The sequence below is a fragment of the Vulpes vulpes genome, chromosome 14 (genome assembly GCF_048418805.1).
Source record: "Vulpes vulpes isolate BD-2025 chromosome 14, VulVul3, whole genome shotgun sequence".
Taxonomy (NCBI): domain Eukaryota; kingdom Metazoa; phylum Chordata; class Mammalia; order Carnivora; family Canidae; genus Vulpes; species Vulpes vulpes.
The window spans coordinates 90,203,197-90,226,374 of NC_132793.1; the positions used below are offsets into that span (position 1 = coordinate 90,203,197).

The 23,178-nt window shown below is 43.4% G+C and overlaps 1 protein-coding gene across 6 annotated transcripts in view; it reads right to left on the reverse strand.

Annotated features, from left to right (window-relative positions):
- Window positions 1–23,178, reverse strand: part of PGPEP1L (pyroglutamyl-peptidase I like) — a 53,678-nt gene that overhangs the window by 21,471 nt on the left and 9,029 nt on the right. Inside the window, exons 1-4 of one of the 6 annotated variants that reach the window (XM_072737189.1) lie at window positions 22,745–22,817; window positions 16,692–16,744; window positions 9,964–10,043; window positions 9,598–9,709 (exon numbers count right to left, since the gene is read on the reverse strand). Coding sequence is in view for 1 of the 6 variants with exons in the window: in XM_072737188.1 (XP_072593289.1) it covers window positions 16,692–16,744; window positions 22,745–22,778 (87 nt within the window). In the remaining 5 variants the exon portion in view is untranslated. Of the gene's footprint in view, window positions 1–9,597; window positions 9,710–9,963; window positions 10,044–16,691; window positions 16,745–22,744; window positions 22,882–23,178 lie in introns of those variants that run through there. The other 5 variants (XM_072737190.1, XM_072737191.1, XM_072737188.1 and 2 more) reach the window with 5 other exon arrangements.

The window sequence follows — 23,178 nt, forward strand, 5'->3', positions numbered from 1 at the left end:
ATAACCAGGGAGGAAATTGAAGCAGTCATCAAAAACTTCCCAAGACACAAAAGTCCAGAGCCAGATGGCTTCCCAGGGGAATTCTATCAAACGTTTAAAGAAGAAATCATACCTATTCTACTAAAGCTGTTTGGAAAGATAGAAAGAGATGGAGTACTTCCAAATTCGTTCTATGAGGCCAGCATCACCTTAATTCCAAAACCAGACAAAGACCCCACCAAAAAGGAGAATTACAGACCAATATCCCTGATGAACATGGATGCAAAAATTCTCAACAAGATACTAGCCAATAGGATCCAACAACACATTAAGAAAATTATTCACCATGACCAAGTAGGATTTATCCCTGGGACACAAGGCTGGTTCAACACTCGTAAAACCATCAATGTGATTCATCATATCAGCAAGAGAAAAACCAAGAACCATATGATCCTCTCATTAGATGCAGAGAAAGCATTTGACAAAATACAGCATCCATTCCTGATCAAAACTCTTCAGAGTGTAGGGATAGAGGGAACATTCCTCAACATCTTAAAAGCCATCTATGAAAAGCCCACAGCAAATATCATTCTCAATGGGGAAGTACTGGGAGCCTTTCCCCTAAGATCAGGAACAAGACAGGGATGTCCACTCTCACCACTGCTATTCAACATAGTATTGGAAGTCCTCGCCTCAGCAATCAGACAACAAAAAGACATTGAAGGCATTCAAATTGGCAAAGAAGAAGTCAAACTCTCCCTCTTCGCTGATGACATGATACTCTACATAGAAAACCCAAAAGACTCCACCCCAAGATTGCTAGAACTCACACAGCAATTTGGTAGCGTGGCAGGATACAAAGTCAATGCCCAGAAATCAGTGGCATTTCTATACACTAACAATGAGGCTGAAGAAAGAGAAATTAAGGAGTCAATTACAATTGCACCCAAAAGCATAAGATACCTAGGAATAAACCTAACCAAAGAGGTAAAGGATCTATACCCTAAAAACTACAGAACACTTCTGAAAGAAATTGAGAAAGACACAAAGAGATGGAAAAATATTTCATGCTCATGGATTGGCAGAATTAATATTGTGAAAATGTCAATGTTACCCAGGGCAATTTACATGTTTAATGCAATCCTTATCAAAATACCATGGCCTTTCTTCAGAGAGTTAGAACAAATTATTTTAAGATTTGTATGGAATCAGAAAAGACCCTGAATAGCCAGGGAAATTTTAAAAAAGAAAACCATAGCTGGGGGCATCACAATGCCAGATTTCAGGTTGTACTACAAAGCTGTGGTCATCAAGACAGGGTGGTACTGGCCCAAAAACAGACACATAGATCAATGGAACAGAATAGAGAACCCAGAAGTGGACTCTGAACTTTATGGTCAACTAATATTCGATAAAGGAGGAAAGACTATCCATTGGAAGAAAGACAGTCTCTTCAATAAATGGTGTTGGGAAAATTGGACATCCACATGCAGAAGAATGAAACTAGACCACTCTCTTTCACCATACACAAAGATAAACTCAAAATGGATGAGAGATCTAAATGTGAGACAAGATTTCATCAAAATCCTAGAGGAGAACACAGGCAACACCCTTTTTGAACTTGGCCACAGCAACTTCTTGCAAGATAAATCCACGAAGGCAAAAGAAACAAAAGCAAAAATGAACTATTGGGACTTCATCAAGATAAGAAGCTTTTGCACAGCAAAGGATACAGTCAACAAAACTAAAAGACAACCTACAGAATGGGAGAAGATATTTGCAAATGACGTATCAGATAAACGGCTAGTTTCCAAGATCTATAAAGAACTTATTAAACTCAACACCAAAGAAACAAACAATCCAATCATGAAATGGGCAAAAGACATGAAGAGAAATCTCACAGAGGAAGACATGGACATGGCCAACATGCACATGAGAAAATGCTCCTCATCACTTGCCATCAGGGAAATACAAATCAAAACCACAATGAGATACCACCTCACACCAGTGAGAATGGGGAAAATTAACAAGGCAGGAAACAACAAATGTTGGAGAGGATGCGGAGAAAAGGGAACCCTCTTACACTGTTGGTGGGAATGTGAACTGGTGCAGCCACTCTGGAAAACTGTGTGGAGGTTCCTCAAAGAGTTAAAAATAGACCTGCCCTATGACCCAGCAATTGCACTGCTGGGGATTTACCCCAAAGATACAGATGCAATGAAACGCCGGGACACCTACACCCCGATGTTCATAGCAGCAATGTCCACAATAGCCAAACTGTGGAAGGAGCCTCGGTGTCCATCGAAAGATGAATGGATAAAGAAGATGTGGTTTATGTATACAATGGAATATTACTCAGCCATTAGAAACGACAAATACCCACCATTTGCTTCAACTTGGATGGAACTGGAGGGTATTATGCTGAGTGAAGTAAGTCAGTCGGAGAAGGACAAACAGTGTATGTTCTCATTCATTTGGGGAATATAAATAATAGTGAAAGGGAATATAAGGGAAGGGAGAAGAAATGTGTGGGAAATATCAGAAAGGGAGACAGAACATAAAGACTCCTAACTCTGGGAAACGAACTAGGGGTGGTGGAAGGGGAGGAGGGCAGGGCCTGAGGGTAAATGGGTGACGGGCACTGAGCGGGGCGCTTGATGGGATGAGCACTGCGTGTTATTCTGTATGTTGGTAAATTGAACACCAATAAAAAATAAATTTATTATATAAAAAAAAGATCAAAATATACACACACACAAAAAAAGAAGCAGGCTCCAAGCAGGAAGCCCAATGCGGGACTTGATCCCCAGACCCAGGATCATGCCCTGAGCCAAAGGCAGAAGCTCAACCACTGAGCCACCCAGGCATCCTGAGCCATGGCTTATTTAGAAGTGCATTTAGTTTCCAAATATTTGGGGTTCTTCCAGATACCACTCTGTTGTTGACTTCTAATTTAAATCCATTGTGGCATCATGAAATGGGCAGAGACATGAACAAACATTTCTCCAAAGAAGACATATAAATGGCCAACAGACAGATGAAAAAAAATCACCATCACTTGGCATCAGGGAAATACTAATCAAAACCACAATGAGATACCACCTAACATCTGTCAGAATGGCTAAAATTAGTCAGGAAATGACAGATGTTGGTGAGGATGTGGAGAAAGGGGAACCCTCTCACACTGTTGGTGGGAAAGCAAACTGGTGCAGCCACTCTGGAAAACAGTATGAGGTTCCTCAAAGTTGAAAATGGAGCTACTCTACAACTCAGTAATTGCATTACTGGGTATTTATCCCAAAGATACAAATGTAATAAACCAAAGGGGCACCTCCACCCTAATGTTTATAGCAGCAATGTCCACAATAGTCAAACTATGGAAAGAGCCCAGATATCCATGGATAGATAAATAGATTAAACACATTAAGTATATATATATATATGACTACTACTCAGCCATAAAAAGAAAAATGAAATCCTGGCCATTGGCAATGACGTGGATGGAATTAGAGGGTATTATGCTAAATGAAATATGTCAATCAGAGAAAGACAATTATCATATGATCTCATTCATATATGGAATTTAGGAAACAAAATAGGGGATCATAGAGGAAGAGAGGAAAAAAATAAAACAAGACAAAATACGAGGGAGACAAACCATAAGAGACTCTTAATCATAGGAAACAGACTGAAGGTTGCTAGAGGGGAGGTGGGTAGAGGATGGGGTAACTGGGTGATGGGCATTAAGGAGGGCACTTGATATAAGGAGCTCTGGGTGTTATATAAGACTGATGAGTCACTGCCCTCTACCTCTGAAACCAACAATATATTTTATGTTAATTAATTGAATTTAAATAAAATTTAAAAAATAAAAATAAAACATTGGGAAAACAAAATAAAAAGGCAATATGAAAGGAAAAAGTTATACTTATGTTATGAATGGTTTATTTGAATTAAAAACAAGTTTTATGACAAATACCCACCATTTGCTTCAACGTGGATGGAACTGGAGGGTATTATGCTGAGTGCAGTAAGTCCATAGGAGGACAAACATTATATGGTCTCATTTGGGGAATATAAAAAATAGTGAAAGGGAATAAACGGGAAAGGAGAGAAAATGAGTAGGAAATATCAGTGAGGGGGACAGAACATGAGAGACTCCTAACTCTGGGAAACGAACAAGGGGTAGTGGAAGGGAGGTGGGCGGGGGGTTGGGGTGACTGGGTGACGGGCACTGAGGGGGGCACTTGACGGGATGAGCAATGGGTATTATGCTATATGTTGGCAAATCGAACTCCAATAAAAAATATACAAAAAAATAAATAATAAAATGTTATAAAAAAAACAAGTTTTAAAAAGCCAGATGCAATGTCTTGTTGACATTTTAACATAAGGTACAAAGTGTTGTTGGTTATTAATCCCATTTATCTTCCTGGATGGTTTAACTTGAGCATTCAATCTATGGAAGGCACATGGACATATGTGCTATATACATTTTGACTGTATGATGAGAGGAATTAGAGTACACACTGAAATAATAAAACTCTGTGATTTAAAAATAAATAAGTAAATAAATCCACTATGGCCAGGCAATATACTTTATACAACCTGGATCCTTTCAAATTTCTTCAGACTTGTTTTATGGCCCAGGACATGGTCTATCCCGAACATATGGTAGATGTTTTATATGCACTTAAAAGAGCGTGTATCCTAATCTTGGTGGAGTGTTCTATAAATGTCAATTAGGTCAAGTTGGCTAATGGTTTGTTCAAGTCTTACGTACATTTGCTGATTCTCTGTCTGTGTTCTATCACTTGAGAGAGGGGTACCAAAATCTCTGACTAAAACTGTGGATTTTTTTCTATTTTCCTTATACTTCTATTCATTTTTACTTCATAATACGTGAAGTGCTGTCATTAGGGGCATAAATGTTTAGAGCTGTTATGTCTTCTTGATTAACTGACCTTGATTAATTGGCTAGTTATTCCATAATTGCTAAATGGATCTCTGACTCTAAATTGTGACCTCTCTGAACACAGTTACCAAGAGAGGTAAAGGACAGGAACAATTTTACAAGTGGCAAAAAAGAGGGTGACCCCAGCAGCCTGAAGGCTGATATCCAAAATGCATCTTGTGGCTTCCCAAACATTTCCCCACCCCTGGGGGACCCAGGGCCTGAACTCTGACCATCACACATCCTTTGGGTTCATTTCTCTCTGTCTGGATATTTTTGCAAATGCTTGCAAGAGAAGAAACATGGTCTGAGCACACCTTCCTGCCCAGAGAGAAGGTACAGTGTGGACGTGAGCAGCAGGACCCGGCATAGGAGAGTCAGGAGCACCCCAGAGGGATATAACCCTTACTGAGACTGGTCAAGGAAGCTGCATAATCCTCCATGAGGAGAGACGTCAGTGCAGAGGCTGGGACCTGACTAAGGACGCCTCAAACTGATGCTCAGCCCACAAGCCCACAATGGCCTCCATGGGTTTCAGAATCCTGGGTGTGCAGCCCTGATGTAATGCTGACATTTTTTTTAAGATTTGTAACATACTTCTAATGTGACTGAATGTGAGGGTGGAGAAGAGAAAAAGTAGGTCCAAGAGCTTTTTGTTAGTTTTTCCCCCAATTCTGTCCCTTCCCAAAATAAAAAGGGACTTCAAATCTGACGCTGTGCTGCCTGGGGTAACTTGCATGATTTCCAGGGTCACGCTAGTTTGCATACTTGACCCTGGTGTTGGACTGTGTGTGTTGTGGGTTATAGTTTCATGTATTTATGGCAGCACAAATACAGCTTTAATCCCCTCAACGTTCTGGTCTAGACTCTACAGAGCAAGATAAACAGGCCAGAGTGCTTCCCATGGTGATAGAATGTGTAATCCAGAAAGGACGTGATGAATTTCATCAACACTAAGCCTTAGAGACCAAATACCCAGCGTCGAGAAAGCAAAAACTCTGCTCAACTATGGCGAAGTTTAAGATGCAATTGACTGTAAGATTCATCCAATTTTAGGATGTCCAAATGCTTTTTTTAAAAGATTTTTTATTTATTTATGACACACATACGCAGAGAGAGAGAGAGGCAGAGACACAGGCAGAGGGAAGAGCAGGCTCCATGCCGGGAGCCTGATGTGGGACTCCATCCTGGGTCTCCAGGATCACGCCCTGGGCTGAAGGCGGCGCTAAACCACTGAGCCACCTGGGCTGCCCAAATGCTTTTTTTTAAGTGGCTTTTTGTATCAATAAAATATGATGAGAGGACTCCTCAGTGGTTCAGGGGTTGAATGTGTCTGCCTTCAACTCAGGGCGTGCTCTCGGAGTCCCAGAATTGAGTCCCACATCGAGCTCCCCTCAAGGAGCCTGCTTCTCCCTCTGCCTATGTCTCTGCCTCTCTCTCTCTCTCTCTCTCTCTCTCTGTCTCTCATGAATATATAAATAAAATCTAAATAAATAAACATACAAATGAATGAATGAATGAATGAATGAATGAATGAATGAATAAATAAATAAAAAATATGATGGGTCAATGTGAAGGAGGACAAGAGAACAAACTCAATCTTATATGTAAAAGTAGTCCAGTTATTTAAAAAGTGCCCGCCTGGGGCTCCTGGGTGGCTCAGTCATTGGGCACCTGCTTTCAACTCAGGTCTTGATCCCAGGTTCTGGGATCAAGCCCCGCACCAGGCTCCCTGCTCAGTGAGGAGTCTGCTTCTAACTCTCCCTCTCCTCCTACTTGTGTGCCCCCTCTCTTGCTCACTCTCTCTCTGCCAAATAAATAAATAAAATCTTTTTAAAATTTTTTAAAAAGTAAAATTAAAAGTGCCCACCTTGGTTTAACCTAGTACAGCCAAGCATGTGGTGGAAAACAGAATATGCAACTGTGCATTTCCTTTATAGGAAAGGGGCATTAGTGGTCAGGAATAGTGAAGGTGATGGGACAGGTTTTGAGAGAAAATAGACTTTTGAAAGAAAACAGGCCATAATCCAAAGTATAAAATAAATATCCGGGAGTCCGTACCGATGTAAAGAAATGATTAAATAAATAAGTAAGTAAGTAAGTACATAGGTGGGGGGTGGAAGAGCCAAATCTTGCCTGCAGGTGCATGCCAAATAATTTATGCAGACACTCTGCCCTCAAGGGGGCGTAACTCCCTATTCCCCAAAGGTGGACTGGGCTTACTGCTGTCCTTCCAAAGAGTATGATACGGGAAGGGGGTGGGGAGGGAGAGCACTTTATGGTGAGAAAACCTGAAAGCCAAGTCGTCATGGTCAATGTCAATGATGATCAGTCACATTGACAGTATGTGCCCTTGACATGGTGGGAAGAGAATGGCACTTGACCCCTGTGCTCTTCCTCCCTCAAACCCATAATCTTAGTCTAAACATGAGAAAAACATTAGACAGATCCTAATTGAAGGCAGAGTATAATACCTAGCCAGTACTCCTTAGAATCATCAAAACCATCAAAATAAGGAAAGGCTAAGAAACCATAACAGCCAAGAGGAGCCTAAGGAGACCTGAGGACTGAGTGTGATGTCATATACTGGTTGGGATCCTGGAACAGGAAAAGGACATTAGGTGAAAACTAGGGAAATTTGAATAAAATATGGACTTTAGTTAATGATATGTTAATGTTGGTTCATTCATTGCAACAAAAGTATCATCCTGATGTAAGATGTTAATAAGAGGGGAAAGTATGTGTGGGATATATGGAAACTCTGGGCTATCTTCATGACTTCTGTAAATCTCAATGTGTTTTTTATTTTATGTATTTATTTATGTAAGTCAGCTGCACACCCAGCATGGAGCCCAACGTGAGGCTTGGACTCATGAACCCAAGATCAAGACCTGAGCTGAGGGGGCACCTGGGTGGCTGAGTGGTTTAGCATCCACCTTTGGCTCAGGTCGTGGTCCCAAGATCCTGGGATCGAGTCCCAAATCGGGCTTCTCACAGGAAGTCTGCTTCTCCCACTGCCTATGTCTCTGCCTCTCTCTGTGTTATTCTCAGGAATAAATAAATAAAATAAAAAAGAAATAATTGGCTTTTACGTGGAAAGGCAAACAGTCCCCTGCTTGTTACATAGGACCCACCCTTCATTGTAATGGGCTGATCAACATGGTGCTTCTTGCACTCTCCTGATACACTGCCTTTTATTCTTTATTATGATGATATTTTTAAAGCAACATGTAATAAGGTGCAAGACCACATCATCTTTGGAATAAAGAGAAATTATTCTGTATATCAAATTTATCAAATCTGGCAAAAGCCCTGACCCTCTGGCCACCCAGGCTGGGTTTATCTTATGTGCAATTACATAATGCCTTGGCCCAACTGACCTGTGGTATGATTTACAGAACTTTTGTTTTATTTGCTGCCTTTCCAGGCTCAGGCACTTGTAGAAGAGGCTAAGGACATAATTCCTTTGGAAAGAATATGAAGTGGTACTGGCTCCAAAATTAAAGTGTCCAAGAACCAGGAGATAATGATGTAGCCATTTCATTCATAAGTCACTAGATAAAACTTATGGACAGAGAGGGGTGGGTGCCCCCCACCGGTCAGTGCAATGTTAAACACTTTGACACATGCTGTGGGTAAAGAGCATTAAGTCATCCTTCTGGGAGCTTGAAGGAAATGCCTCTTTTCATTGCGGACTTCTAGCATTTATATTATTTTTCTATATTTTCCTTCTTTTTAAAAACACTCTTCTCCCATTTAAAAACAAAAAGCGCCTGTCTGGCTTGGTTGGAGGAGCATACAACTCTTGCTTTTGGGGTCGTGAGTTCAAGCCCCATCTGAGTATAGAGACCACTTAAATAAAAAAATTTAAGAGCAACTACAACAAAAGCACATTCAGGTTATTATTTGCTAATAGCTTGCTTCTCTGAGAGGTGAGAAGTTGTTAGTGTAGAATGAGACATTCTTTTCCTCTCTGGATTCTTTAATGCCTACCTATGATGCCTGGTATGGGGTAAGTGCTCATTAAACATTGTCCATGATATCGACAAGGCTGACTTTGCTAGGAGACAGCATGGGACTGGAATAGCTTTCTTTCTGGCATCCAGCCACTGGAACACATGCTTCAGGCTAGGCCCTCTATTTGGGATGGAGACATGTTGCTAGAAGTCCCCACAGACAATGAAGTGCTTATACTGACCTAGGGAGTGATGTGCCCTTTTGTGTAATCCTGATTTGTGCACCCATCTGAGTTTCCATATCTGTATAATGGGTCAAATGTATGTACATGAACTAGGTTGGACCTTTGCCTTAATATGCCTGCTTAGATGATTAGTCCTGCAAAGGATGTTCTGTGGACAGTCTGCTGGTACTTTCAGTGGATACGACCAGTGTGGCCCCAAACCAGAATGAGAAAGTCTAACACTGAGGAGAGTCTGCAGACATGTTAGTGGAGGCCACAGAATGACCCAGGGCGGCCCAGGAAGTGAGAAGGCTCCTGTGGATTGAGAGTGAAGAGAGCATCTAAAAACATCACAGGTCACTGTGCTCTGGAGAAAAAAAGCCAGAAAGAAGAGCAGACTAGAAACCAGAGACTGAGAGCAGGGACTGGTGGAGGAGGCAAATGGTGGCAATGGTTGGGGGGAGCTGGGCTTGGGCTCACTTACTTATCAGCTATTAGGGCAGCTTCTGTTCCGGTTGTCACCACTGCGGTACATCATGAGCTAGGAGACTGAGCAGACTGTCGCCTCATCCGTGTCTCAGGCGCTGGCAGGAGAGCTGGGAAGGGAGCAGAGATGAGCTCAAGGCAGAGGGTCTGCCATCATGACACGGCCCTAGGGCTAAGGCGTTTGGGTGAGTCTCCTCACTTTGCTCACACAGGGGTCATTGGGTAGTAGTTCTGGATGTTTCTTGAGTTCTAGGAATTTTCTAAGCCATTATCATGCTGTAAGTGGTCCTCCTCCTCTGAACCAAATGATGTTTTCCCCCAGGGGAGGAGGGAGGCAAGTGGGCCGACCCTGGACTTCACTCACCAGGACCATGTGAGACTGGAATCTAGATGGCAGGTGTCCTCAGGCCAGCTCCTCAAGGTCCCTGAGGCCCACAGCCGCACCTGCACAATGGGGAGAAATATCCATTTCTCTGGACTGCAGGAAGAATCCACAAGCTCCTCTGCATAAAATGTCCGGTGTGGTATCCAGGACGCGGTGGTTGTGAGGATTTATTCCCACTTGCCAGAAAGAAGCCTGTCCATCCCCCTGCTTCCACTAGATGGCCATGCCAGGGGCCTCAGAGATGAGGGTGGGGCCAGTTTCCTCTCATTTTGCTGTAGGTTCCTTTCTTCCATATGTTCTTCCAAATGAATCTTTTCCTCTTCAGAGTATCTAATCGTGTAGTGCTTCTCAGAATCTGCTTTGAGTTATGATGATTTTATTTAAGGGCCCCCTTCTCTTCCTAGACAGGGAACCCGTGGAGGGAACTGTGGTATAAGAAAGGGGATATCTGGTTTTTGTCCCTCTCCCCAGGCACGGGAGCTTCAAAATTCCTGGAATTTCCTGAGTGGCAGGAGCGTCTTTGTTATGCTAATGAGGTGGGGCTCCATGCTTCCGGATGGGATCTGGCCACCAGAAAAGCCAATCATGAGGTGAGGTAAGAGGGTTGGAACTTTGAGTTGCTTGACCATCAGGGAGGGAGGGTCATTGCAGATTGAGTTTAGGCTCGCTGCCAATGATGTCCACATAACAGAACTCCAATTAAAGCTCTGGACAGGGGCGCCAGGTAGCTGAGTCAGTTAAGCATCTGCCTTGGGCTCAGGTCATGATCCCGGAGTCCTGGAATCGAGTCCCACCTCGGGTCTCTCTGTTCATTGGGGGGTCTGGCTTCTCCCTTTCTCTCTGCCTCTCCCCTGCTTGTGCTCTCTCTTTCTCTCTCTCATTCTCTCTCTCTCTCAAATAAATTAAAAATTTTTTTAAAAAATAAAAAAAACCCTCTGGACAGGGAGGTTCAGTAGAGTTTCCTGGTTGATGAATGCACTGATGTGCAGGAAGAGCTATATGCCTTGACTCCACAGGGAGAAAGCACAGAAGCACTGTATTTGGGACCCTTCCAGACCTCACTCTACATGTATCCTTTAAAAACAAACAAACTGGGACACTTGGGTGGCTCAGCGGTTGAACATCTGCCTTTGGCTTGGGGCAGGATCATGGAGTCTGGGGATCGAGTCCCACATCAGGCTCCGGGCTTGGAGCCTGCTTCTCTCTCTGCCTATGTCTCTGCCTCTCTTCCTGTATGTCTCTCATGAATCAATAAATAAAATCTTTAAAAACAAACAAACAAAACAACTATAGTTGTAAATATAGTGCTTTTCTGAGCTGAGTCAAATTATCAAAACTGAGGGGATCATGGGAACTCCTGAGTTTATAGTCGGTAAGAAGAGCAGGAGGCCTGGGGACCCCTGACACATAGCTGGTGTCTGAAGTGAAGGCAGTTTTGGGAAGGTCTGCACCCTTAACCAGTGAGGTCTGTGTGAATTCCAGTAGGTAGTGTCATAACTGCATTGCAGTACACATATTTGGGGTAGAATCGGAACAGGAAGAAATTATTGTCTTAGTAGACTCTGTGCTCCATATCGGGAACTGGGTAAATGTGGGCTGAACTGACAAGTGTTGAGCCTTCCTGTGCTTTGGGACAATCCTGATTTGATCCTGGAGACTTGGTAAAAGAACCTGGCTCCCCTCCCACAAAGGCTGCAAAGGTCAGTCTCTCTGTGGCCAGGGCAGATCATCTGACCTACCAATGCACTCATCTTTGACCTTGAGTCAGGAGCAAATCTCTCTGATAGAAGCAATATCCTTCCAGCTTCCCAGGGCAGTGAGATGCCAGTGGGGGGTGTGCAGCAGGCAGTGTCATGGGGACAAGCAACAGTAACTAGTGTTCACCAGCCTTGTTTTCCCTGGCCTGATTAGTTCATACATTTCCTTATTCTATTTTGTTTCTCTACCATCTTGGAAGTCATATACTCTGTTTCTACTCATTAATAGCTACTGTTGAAATTTTGCCATGCATAAATAATTTAACAAAGTCTAGATACCTGTCCTATAGAACATAAGGGCTTTAGAAAATTTAACCTTCAATCACCCCTCAACTTCTACACTTTCATTGTCCTACATTTTAATTCAATCTTTTAATATTTTTTAAAAAGATTTTATTTATTTATTCATCAGAGACACACAGAGAGAAAGGTGAGACACAGGCAGAGGGAGAAGAGGGCTCCATGCAGGGAGCCTGATGTGGGACTCGATCCCAGATCTTGGGATCATGCCTCGACCCAAAGGCAGATGACTGCTGAACAACCCAGGTGTCCCTTATTTTTTATTTTCTAAAGATTTTATTTATTTATTCATGAGAGAGGCAGAGACATAGGCAGTGGGAGAAGGAGGCTCGCTGCAGGGGGCCTGATGAGGGACTCTATCTCATGACTCTGGGATCACGACCTCAGCCAAAGGCAGTTGCTCAACCACTGAGCTGCCCAGGTGCCCCCTAGTTCAATCCTTTGTTTGTAAACCTACAAATTAGCCATTTGGTACTATTATTATTTACAAATAATGCTGCTTTAGATTTTATCTCCTCTTCCTTCTTCCATCTCATACCATCTTTCTAGAACCATCTTCCTTTCTTCTAAAGGACATCCTTTGGGACACTTGGGTGGCTCAGTTGGTTGAGCATCCAACTCTTGGATTCAGCTCAGGTCATGATCTCAGAATTGTGTGATCAAGCCCAACGTTGAGCTCTACGCTTAGTGGGTAGTCTGCTTGTGTGTGTGTCTCTCTCTCCCTTTCCCTCACCCCTCCCCCATGCCTATGAGTGCATGCACATGGGTGCTCTCTCTCTAAAATAAATGAGTAAATCTTTTAGATAAATAAAGAAAGCACATCTTTACACATTCCTTTAGTGTTGTACCTGTTGGTAGTAAATTCCTGGTGCTTACTTTTTGAAATTATAACTTTTTTTTTAATTAAGTAGGCATAGGCTCTGTGCCCAATGTGGGGCTTGAACTCATGACCCTGAGATCAAGACTCAGATACTGACTGAGCCAGCCAGATGCTTCTCTTGGTGCTTGTTTTTATGAAAATATCTTTATTTCATTCTTGTTCTTGAAAAACAATTTCAGGTTGACATTTTTTTTTTCTCAGCACTTTGAAGATATCACTCCACTCTTCTCTGGCTTTTACTATTGTTTTAGAGAAATTTACTCTTGGTCTCATTGTATTGCCAATTTCTGCAGGTGGCCCATCTTTTCTCTCTGGCAACTTTTCAGATCTCTTTGTCTTTGGTTTTCTGTGGTTTTACTGTATGCATAGGTGTGGATTTTGTTAGTCTTTGCCTGCTATATTTTGTATCTCTTTCTTATCTCAGTGGATTCATGTATTTCAAAAATTCTGGATTGATCATCATGTCTTTTCTCAATCACTGTATTCAAACATTGCTTTTCTTCCATTCTCATTCGTCTTTCCTCATGGAATTATGATTAGCCACATGTTAGAATATCTCATTTTATTACCCATAACTCTTAATTTCTTTTTTCACTTCTTTGTCCACCTTTTTTGTGCTGCCCTTTGAATAATATCTTCAGATCTATCTTCTACTTCACTAATTTTCTCTTCATCTGTCTCTAAACTGCCATATACATGTATATTTGTATGTATATTTCACAGTTTGCTCATTTAAAGTCTATAATTAAAAAAAATTAAGTCCAAAATTCAATGATTTTTAGCATATTCACAGAGTTGAGCAACCATCACCACAATCAATTTTAGAATCTTTTCATCTCCCCTGAAGAAACCTTGTACCCATCAATAGTCATTCTCTATTTCCCCCAATTTCCCCTCACCTACCCTCAGCAACCTCTAACCTACTTTATGTCTCACTAGATTTGCTTCATCTGGACATCATTTAAATGGAATCCTACAACGTTGTCTTTTGTGACTGGTATCTTTCACTTAGTATAATTCAAAACTGCCTTATATCTGTTGAATTCTTCAACAATTATTTCTATAAGCTCTATTACTCCCTTTTTCAATTTATCTGATCTTTTGATAATCTTTTTTTTCCTGAAAGTCTCTTTTTTGTGATTCTATCTTCTTTAAATATTTCACAGTTATGCTATTTTATGATGACAACGAGCAGAATTATTTAAAATCTCATGTTCTTGAGATTCTAAATTTGCTTCTGCTGAGTTTTACTCAAAGCTGTTCATTTCTCTATGTATTCAGTGATATCTGAATGGAAACTAATGTTTAGTTGCTCTTAATTTGTGGAAATCTGAGGTTTTAAATCTTCAGGAGAAGCCACATATGCTTCTGCTGGGAGCTGGGGTCCTAGAAACTGCAGGATCCCTTTCCAAGGGTCTAGCTTACATTATGTGTCTTGGTTTCATCTCTACCATCTTCATTGCTGACTGCTGATAATGGCATTTGCCCCCACCTGCCTTTTGTGTGGAGGCTAACCTGTCAGTCTTTCAGGCTGCAGCCCATTGTGTGTGATATAAACATGGGCATGATGTCATGTATGCGAGCTTTCCTAGAAAGCATCGTATTGCATGCCCAGCAATGTACAGAAGTTCTGTTCTATCTAGTTTATCTACAGGGGAAGGGCTCCTCAGAGCACCTAGTTTTTGCCATCCTGCTTCTGCTGCTGGAAACCCGTAGGTGGCTTCTGTCTCTGCCCTGTTTCTCTAGCTTCATTGGTCAATTTTGAGTTACTCAAATAATGCTCTCCATCATTCTATTTCCTGTGTGAATCTCCAAAGTCAGAATCTATAGGCCCACAACTGAGAAGACTGGCTGACAGAGTAGCTTCCTGGTAATAAGGATTATATCTGTGAGCACCAGCAGTGTACCCTGCCCCATTTCAAGTTTTTTTTGTTTGTTGGTGTTTTAAGATTTTATTTATTTAGGGCACCTGGGTGGCTCAGTGTTTGAGCATCTGCCTCTGGCTTGGGTCATGATCCCAGGGTCCTGGGATCAAGTCCCACATCAGGCTCCTCACAGGGATCAAGTCCCACATCGGGCTCCTCACACTTTAAAAAAAAAAAAAGATTTTATTTATTAGAGAGAGAGAAAGAGAATGAGTGGGGGGAGGGGCAGAAGGAGAGGGAGAAGCAGACTCCCCACTGAGTCTGGAAGGAGCCTGACATGGGGCTGGAATCCCAGGACTTGGAGATCATGACCTGAGCCAAAGGCAGACACTTAACTGACTGAGACACCCAGGTGCCCCCCCCATTCCAAGGCTTTTCTGTGTGTTAACTCCAATAGTTCTGACAACCATTCCACTTTGCAGATAAGGAAACTGCAGGCACAGAAAAACTGGGGGCTTGTTTTGTTTGGGTCCTACAGTTTGTAGCTGTTGGAGCTGAGAGGCAAACTCAGGCAGCCTGCCTCCTTTCCTTTCCATGACAGTATAGAGACATAGAAGGACTAAGGGCCATCCAGCATTCAGCAGAAAAAGCCCTGTTTTTTGAGGAAAAGGCTTCAGACACCTGGGAGCTCACAAAAGCCCTGACCTGGCTTTTCTGGTATGATGTGTACAGCAGTGAGGCTTGGCAGCAAGTCTGGGGTTCCCTGAGCTTTTTTTCTGGCTGAAAAACAACAACAGCAAAATATTCCAAATTCTAACTCAAGAGTCTCAAGTTTCCCTGACTGCATCTGTGCAGTCTAGAAAAGCAATCCCCAGTGGCTGCAAACCTGTGATTCAAGTAGCTTTGTGGCATTTTCAGCTCTACTGGGAAACCCTGAGAATAGACACAAGACCCCACCTTTGACTTAATCCAACAGAGGCAAGAAATTGACAGTCAGGTGAAAATCAACAGCTGGCTGTGTTCTAAGCCACTAGGTGACACCCACATGGGGACTGGTAGGAGGCATTTGCTCCAAGGAGAGGTGGTCCCATCTTGTGATGAGACCGTGACCCCTCCTCATCCTGTCCCAGGACGTGCTTTCTACTAGTTGACTACTTCCTTAAAAATAAAGGTGTGTCCTCTTATGAGTGAAGTCATATGATATTGGGGCATGGCATACCTTTGTTACTCATATGTGGTATTTAAGAAACAGAACAGATGAACATAGGGGAAAGGAGGAAAAATAAAATAAGTTGAAAACAGAGAGGGAGACAAACCAAAGAGACTCAACTCTAGAAACAAACTGCGGGTTGCTGGAGGGGAGGTGGGTAGGGGGATGGGGTAACTGGGTGATGGACATTAAGGGCATGTAATGGGATGAGCACTGCGTGTAATAGGCAACTGATGAATCATTAAATTCTACCTCTGAAAAAAATTCTACCTCTGAAACTAATAATATACTATATGTTAATTAAATTGAATTTAAATAATAAAAAAATAAAAGTGTGTCCTTTATAATGAGAACCACGGTTAAGCACTTAGCTTGTGCCAGGCGCTATAAAAAATTGTTTTTACAGACTTCCTAGTTCTTGGGGCAGCAGAGCCTGCTTTCAGGCACTCCCCATTCTTCTCAGGAATATCTCCACAGTCTCTTCTTTACCTCATAGCCAGACAGGTCACCTGGGGGCAGGTGAGTCACAACCCAAGGACCAAAGTCTAGTCCTTCTCCCAGGTTCTTGAGTATTTGTTCTCTCCCCTCTGATGTGGATCTGGCTACCAAGGGGCCTTACACACTGGGTTTCTCAGAGCCACAGAAGGAACTGGTGGGGCCCTGAGCTAAGGGCTCTGGGCCTGGTGGGTGTTTACCTTCACTGCTTCCCAGCTGGAATTTACCAGGTGCTGCCGGAACGGCCCAAAACCTGAAACCAAAGAGACCCTGGTTAGCTCAGGCCAGGCCTAGTTTTAGGGAGGATGTCTCTACACCTGGGCTGCTCCCTGTAATCTCCTGGGAGCCACCTGCTGCTCCCAGGGTCATGGTGGACCCCGGGGTGTGTTGTGTGTGTGTGTGGGGGGGGGGATTCCACACATGTCCTTTCTTGTGGAGGCCTGCAACCTGGCCAATCTGGGAGCATTTTCAGTGTTCTCTATGGGAGGCATTGTGGGGGAGCCAAAAAGGAACTTTGCTGCTGACCCAACCCTGAACTAGGAAGGCTTGAGAAAGTATACAAATATCTGGTTCAAATGTATGCTTTGTTAAGAGCCTGGAAAGACACCATGTGAATATGCCCAGTCATTTGCTAAGAGAGGTGCAGAGTAAGTTCCATGGAGGAGGATGGTCTTTTCAACAAACGGGGCCGGAACAACAGGACACCCAGAGGCAAAAACATGAATCCTCAGCTTCGGTCTTGCACCTCAGTTAATTGTACACAATTAACTCAAAGTGGATCATGACCTTCAATGAACAAAGTAAAACTATAAAATTTTCAGCGGGGGAGAAAGGGAGAAAATCTTGAGACCTACCGCTAGGCAAGGAGTTCTTGACACCAAGAGCACACCACGATCTATGAAAGTAAACGTTAATAAACTAGACCTCATTGAAGTGTACTTGTGCTGTACAAAAACCTCTTTTGAGAAAATGAAAAGAAAGTTACAGACAGTATAAATAGTTGCAGATGACACATCTGATGAAGGCCTTGTACGTAGGGTATATAAAGACCCCTGGGGCATCTGGGTGGCTTAGTCAGTTAAGCCTTTGCCTTCCCCATAGGTCACGATCTCAGGTCCTGGGATAGAGCCTCAGGTCAGGCTCTCTGCTCAGCAAGGAGTCTCCTTCTCCCTCTCCCTCTGCCCCTCTTCCCTGCTCATTCTCTCTCAATAAATAAATAATACATCCTTTTTTTAAAGATTTTATTTATTTATTCACGAAAGACACAGAGAGAGAGGCAGAGACAGGCAGAGGGAGAAGCAGGCTCCTGCGAGGAGCCCGATGCGGGACTCCATCCCTAAACCCCAGGATCACGCCTTGAGTTGAAGCAGAAGCTCAACTGCTGAGACACCCAGGTATCCCAATAATACATCTTTAAAAAAAAAGAAAAAAAAAGAACCCTCAAAACTCAACATTAAAAAAACCCAAACAAATCCAAAAACCAATTAGAAAGTTGGCAAAACACACAAAGGGACATTTCACTGAAGAAGATCTGTGATGTACAGACAGCAAATAAGCACAGCAGGGGATGTCTGACATCGCTCACCAGCAGGAAAACACAAATTAAAACACAAGGACATATCATCACACTGCTAAAAGAGTGGCTAAAATAGAAATACCAATAACACCAAAAGCTGACAAGGATGAGGAGAAACCGGCTTAGACATATTGCTGGTGGGAATGCAAAACAGTACTGCCACACTGGGAAATAGTTTGCCAGATCCTTTTAAAACTGAATGCAGGGGCACCTGGGGTGCTCAATCAGTTCAGCATCTGACTCTTGATTTCAGCTTAGGTCATGGGATGGAGACCCATGTCAGGCTCCCTCTCCTCCAGGAGTCTGCTTGGGTATTCTCTCTCTTTGCCCCTTCCCCTGTTTATGGGCATGCACACTTGCTCTCCCTCCCTCCCTCTTTCTCTCCCTCCCTCTCTCAGCATAAATAAATCAATCTTAAAAGAAAAGACCTGAGTGTGGACTTCCCACCACATTCACTCCTGGGTATTTATCCCAGAGAAATGAAAACTTGTTTTCACACAGAATCTTGTCCACACAGGTTCATAGCGCTTCATGTGTTACAACCCAAAGCTGGAAATTCTCCAAGGGTTCTTCAAGCTGTGAATGGTAAAGCAAGAATTCCAGATTGTGAAATACTACCTCGAAAAGAAAAAAGTGGAAATAACACAAATGTGTCCATCAGCTAATAAATGGGTAAACAAACTGGTGCGATCCATACCATGGAATATTATTTGTCAATAAAAGGACATGAAGTACTAATACATGATACACCATGGAGGAGCCTTGAAAATATTATGCTAAGTGGAAGAAGCTGCCACAAAGGACCACATGGTATATGGCCCCATTCATATTATATATCCAGAATTGGCAATCTAGAGAGAGAGACAGTAGGTTAGTGGTTAGTGGATTTGGAGTGTGGGGCTAGGGTGGAGAGTGATGTGGTAAACAAAGGCAGAAGAAAAATGAAATTTTCTTACTACCTATAGCCCATTCACAAGTCCTTAAAACAGGCAGAGTAACATTCCTCTAGGAGCTCAGCTGCCTCAATGCTAATGGCAAAAGGCAATTTTGCCCCGACTCCCCAGGATCCTGTAAGTCTACTCAATTTAATTTAGTTTTTAAAAGATTTTATTTATTTATTCATGAGAGACACAGAGAGAGGCAGAGATAAAGGCAGAGAGAGAAGCAGGTTCCCTGTGGGGGGCCGGACATGGGACTCAATCCCAGGACCCCGGGATCACCGCCTGAGACAAAGGCAGACACTCAACCACCCAGCCACCCAGGCATCCCTCTAAGTCTACTTTAACATATAAGAATTCCTTTGAAAGCGTCCTTTATCTTTACTTCCCAAGATATGTGTTGGTAACCATCCCCCAAACATATGGCCCACTCATCTACACCTGAACCTAGTCTCATGACTAAGGTTTTATTAGACAATCATAAGTGATCTTTTCCCACCAGTAGGTAGCACCATCAAGGGCCTGGAAACCAGGACCTTGAAAACCTTGGAAATTTTGCTTCCAAAATTTCTTAGAGACTTACACCTCTCTCCAACTCCCTCCCAACTTGAAAGTATATAATGGGCCACTCTTCCTGACCCCAGGGGCAGCTCTTTCTGCCTACAGGTCCTATCCCCAGAGTTTAATAAAACCACCTTTCTGCACCAAAGTCTCAAAAATTCTTTCTTGGTCATCAGCTCTGAACCCTAACATCTTTCCTACACTGGGGTATTAGGGAATAATAGCTAAGGGATATGGGGTTTCTTTTTGGGGTAATTCAAATGTTCTAAAATTGATTGTGTGATGAAGGCACAACTTTATGAATATACTAAAAGCCATTGATCCGTACATTTTATTTATTTTTATTTTTTTAAAGATTTTCTTTTCTTTTTAGATTTTATTTATTTATTCATGAGAGACACACAGAGAGAGGCAGAGACATAGGCAGAGGGAGAAGCAGGCTCCCTGCAGGGAGCCTGATGCAGGACTTGATCCTAGGACCCCAGGATCATGACCTGAGCTGAATGCAGATTCTCAACCACTGAGCTGCCCAGGTGCCCCTGAAAGATTTTATTTTTAAGTCATCTCAACACTCAACATGCATCTCAAGCCCACAACCTTGAGATCACAGGTCACACACTCCACCAACTGAGCCACATGTGAAAACTATCCTATTTAAAAGAATTATACCACACATGAATTTTATCTCAATAAAGCTGTTAAAATGTTTTTTAAAAAGGAACCATAGATACGTACAACAACTTGGATGACCCTCAAAGGAAATATGCTGAGCGAAAACAAGCCAACCTCAAAAGGATATATATTCATTTATACAATATTTGCAAAAGAACATAATTATAGAGATGAAGAACAGACTAATGGTGGTCAGGAGGTAGAGATGGGAAAGCAGCTTGTTTTCACTCAGATATCTAGACACACGGTGGCCCAGTCAAGTTGACACATGAAGTTAACCATTACAGGGCCTCAAAGATGGTGTAGGAGTGACCACACCCATGGGACCTCTTATTTCATCTCTCCTTCAGAGTGGCCCTTGGTCTGAACTCATGGGGCCATTCCGCACCCCTGCCCCTGTAGGGGAGGCAAGGGACTGTCTGGACCTCAGGCTTTTTGAGGAGGAGCCCAGTTCTGGAGAGGGCTGTGCCTCTGAAGTTCCTGAACTTCTGGAACCACTAACAAGTGTGGCTCACAATGGGAAAATCTTTCTCAGGAAATGCAGAAATTTGGACAGATGTCCAGGACACCAGGAAGCCAATGGTGTCCCCTCGAAACCCACTAACTCCTATAGAATAAATGAGACTGTAGCTGCCATAGGAGCAGCCAAATTTAAAAAAAACAAAAAACAGGTTTTAGAAACGATTGAGATTCAGAAAAAAAATCACTGAGAAACCAGGTACCTCCTGGGATGATTGTAGACATACTAAAAATGCAGCACCACACACATACACACAAAATAATCACATTCTGCTTTAGATCATATTCAGATCAACAGAGTCAGATCATCTGTTAACTGTTTTTAATTAGGAAAAACAGCTCAGCAAGTACAGGTTTAAAGCTCTTGTTTTGCAGGGTCAAACCGTATACTTTAAACTTGGCAGGCTCTCTGCGGTGAAATTTGCATAAGGCTGGAGGAAACTTCTCTGGCAATCTAGGGAGCCCTTTGGAGGGAGGCAGGTTTTCTCAGCCTCCCATTGTTCTCGTTGGTGCTGTCAAAATGCCTTGAACCCAAGGCAGTTTGTCAGAGCCCTTGCCCTCCCCCTCCCCCCAGCAGTTCTTAGGCCAATTGCCTTGGCCAGATTTACACGAAAATCCAATTAGATGAAAAGACTACCCCTGGCAGCTCAAAACATTTCTAATAAAGGAAGGCCACACTCTGGAAGCCAGTGGGCACTCCCAAATCGTGGCTGATTATCAGGTACTTCATCAAACAATCTAAGAGTTTGCCAGCAAACCACAAACTAACAGGTCAGAGGCAGGGGTCAATGGGAGTCGAAGACTTGCCAACGGGGCTTCAATATTCAGATGGCATTTGTGACAAGCGTTGCATTGATCAGGGGTACAGTTATCGTACCAATTCAAGACTATTTTGAACCATTCAATCTCAACCCAAAGTTACACAAATGAGAACAAGGGAGAAAAAACATTTTTCAAAAGAATTTTCTTTTCCTCAGAAGGTTAATAGGAATTTGATTATAGTGTGAAAATATTAAGATAGGTATGTTTCAATTTTCCAGGTACACAGAAATCCTTGTCTCCTGTTTCCTTCATCTGACACAATTCAAAAAATTAAAAAATAGGGGGATCCCTGGGTGGCTCAACGGTTTGGCGCCTGCCTTTGACCCAGGGCGTGATCCTGGAGTCCCAGGACCGAGTCCCACGTCAGGCTCCTGGCATGGAGCCTGCTTCTCCCTCTGCCTGTCTCTGCCTCTCTCTCTCTCTCTCTCTCTAGGTCTATCATAAATAAATAAATCTTAAAAAAAAACATGTCAACTGTGTCTAACTAAAAAGAAGGAGCTTTGTAAAGAAATGAAGCCCTTCAGGGACTGGCTGTGACATTGACTGGGGGTGGCTGGAGTTGATTTGGTTTGTGCTGGTGAAAGGTAGGAGTGGGTAGGTGGCTACCATGCCTTTCAAGTTGATCTTTTGGAGTTCAGAGTCTCCAATTGGTGGCCCTCGGGGGAGCTTCAGGGTTTTCTGAGGGGCTGAAAGCTCTTCAGTCTGGCTGTGGGGGCTGTGTGCTCCATAGGGGGTGGTTATTGTACATGGACCACCATCCCAGCCCTATAAGGGCCTATTTCTGAAGCCCCAGCTCCCACTGGATGCCACATGGGCCCACTGGTCCCTAGATCCAGGGACAGCAGATGCCAGTCTACGATTCCTCCCTAGTGGGGGGAACAACAAGGTCTGAGCCTGAGCCACGTGTGGGCACCTGTGTGTGTGCCACCTGAGAGTTATTTGCAGCAGAAAGCTAACTGAAGCAGAAAAGCCTCTCTGTCCCCTGTTTTTCAATAGGGCACAGCAAGAAGTAGCTTCCAACTGGAATTACTGGCACCGCCAGTTGCCACTCTTCCCCCCACCCCCCCGCCAGAGGGAACTGTTTATATGACCCGATCAGGCAAGTGCACATTCCATGGTACCGCTAAAAGTAGCAGCAAACGGGAAAGCAGAAAAATAGTCTTACCAGTCACCACCACGCAGCTGGACTGGGAATCCATGAAACCCAAGTGAGGAGCATGTATCTGAGCCTCTGGGGGGGGCGGTCAGATGGCCATGGCTCCACCCATCTGGGGCCCTGGGAACACTAGGCACCCCTCCCGCCTGGCGGTTGGCAGCCTCAGGCTCCTATCAAGGGCACTCAGCTTTGTCTGGCCAGGAGGCCCCCAGAAAGGCTGAAGACTCTGGGGTGGGGGTAGAGCGGTTAGACGATGCCCCTTGAAAGCAAAAATAGCCAGTTCAGAAGTCAGAGGCTTTGGGTGACAGACACATGGAGAGTCAGAGCACCATCAAGGACTTTCTGGATCTTTGGGTCTGGGTCAGTTTGTGGCTGGGTATGAGTTTGGTGATCAACTGTCTCTGTCTGGGACTCAGGGGTTTCTGGGATTGGGATGGGGCTGA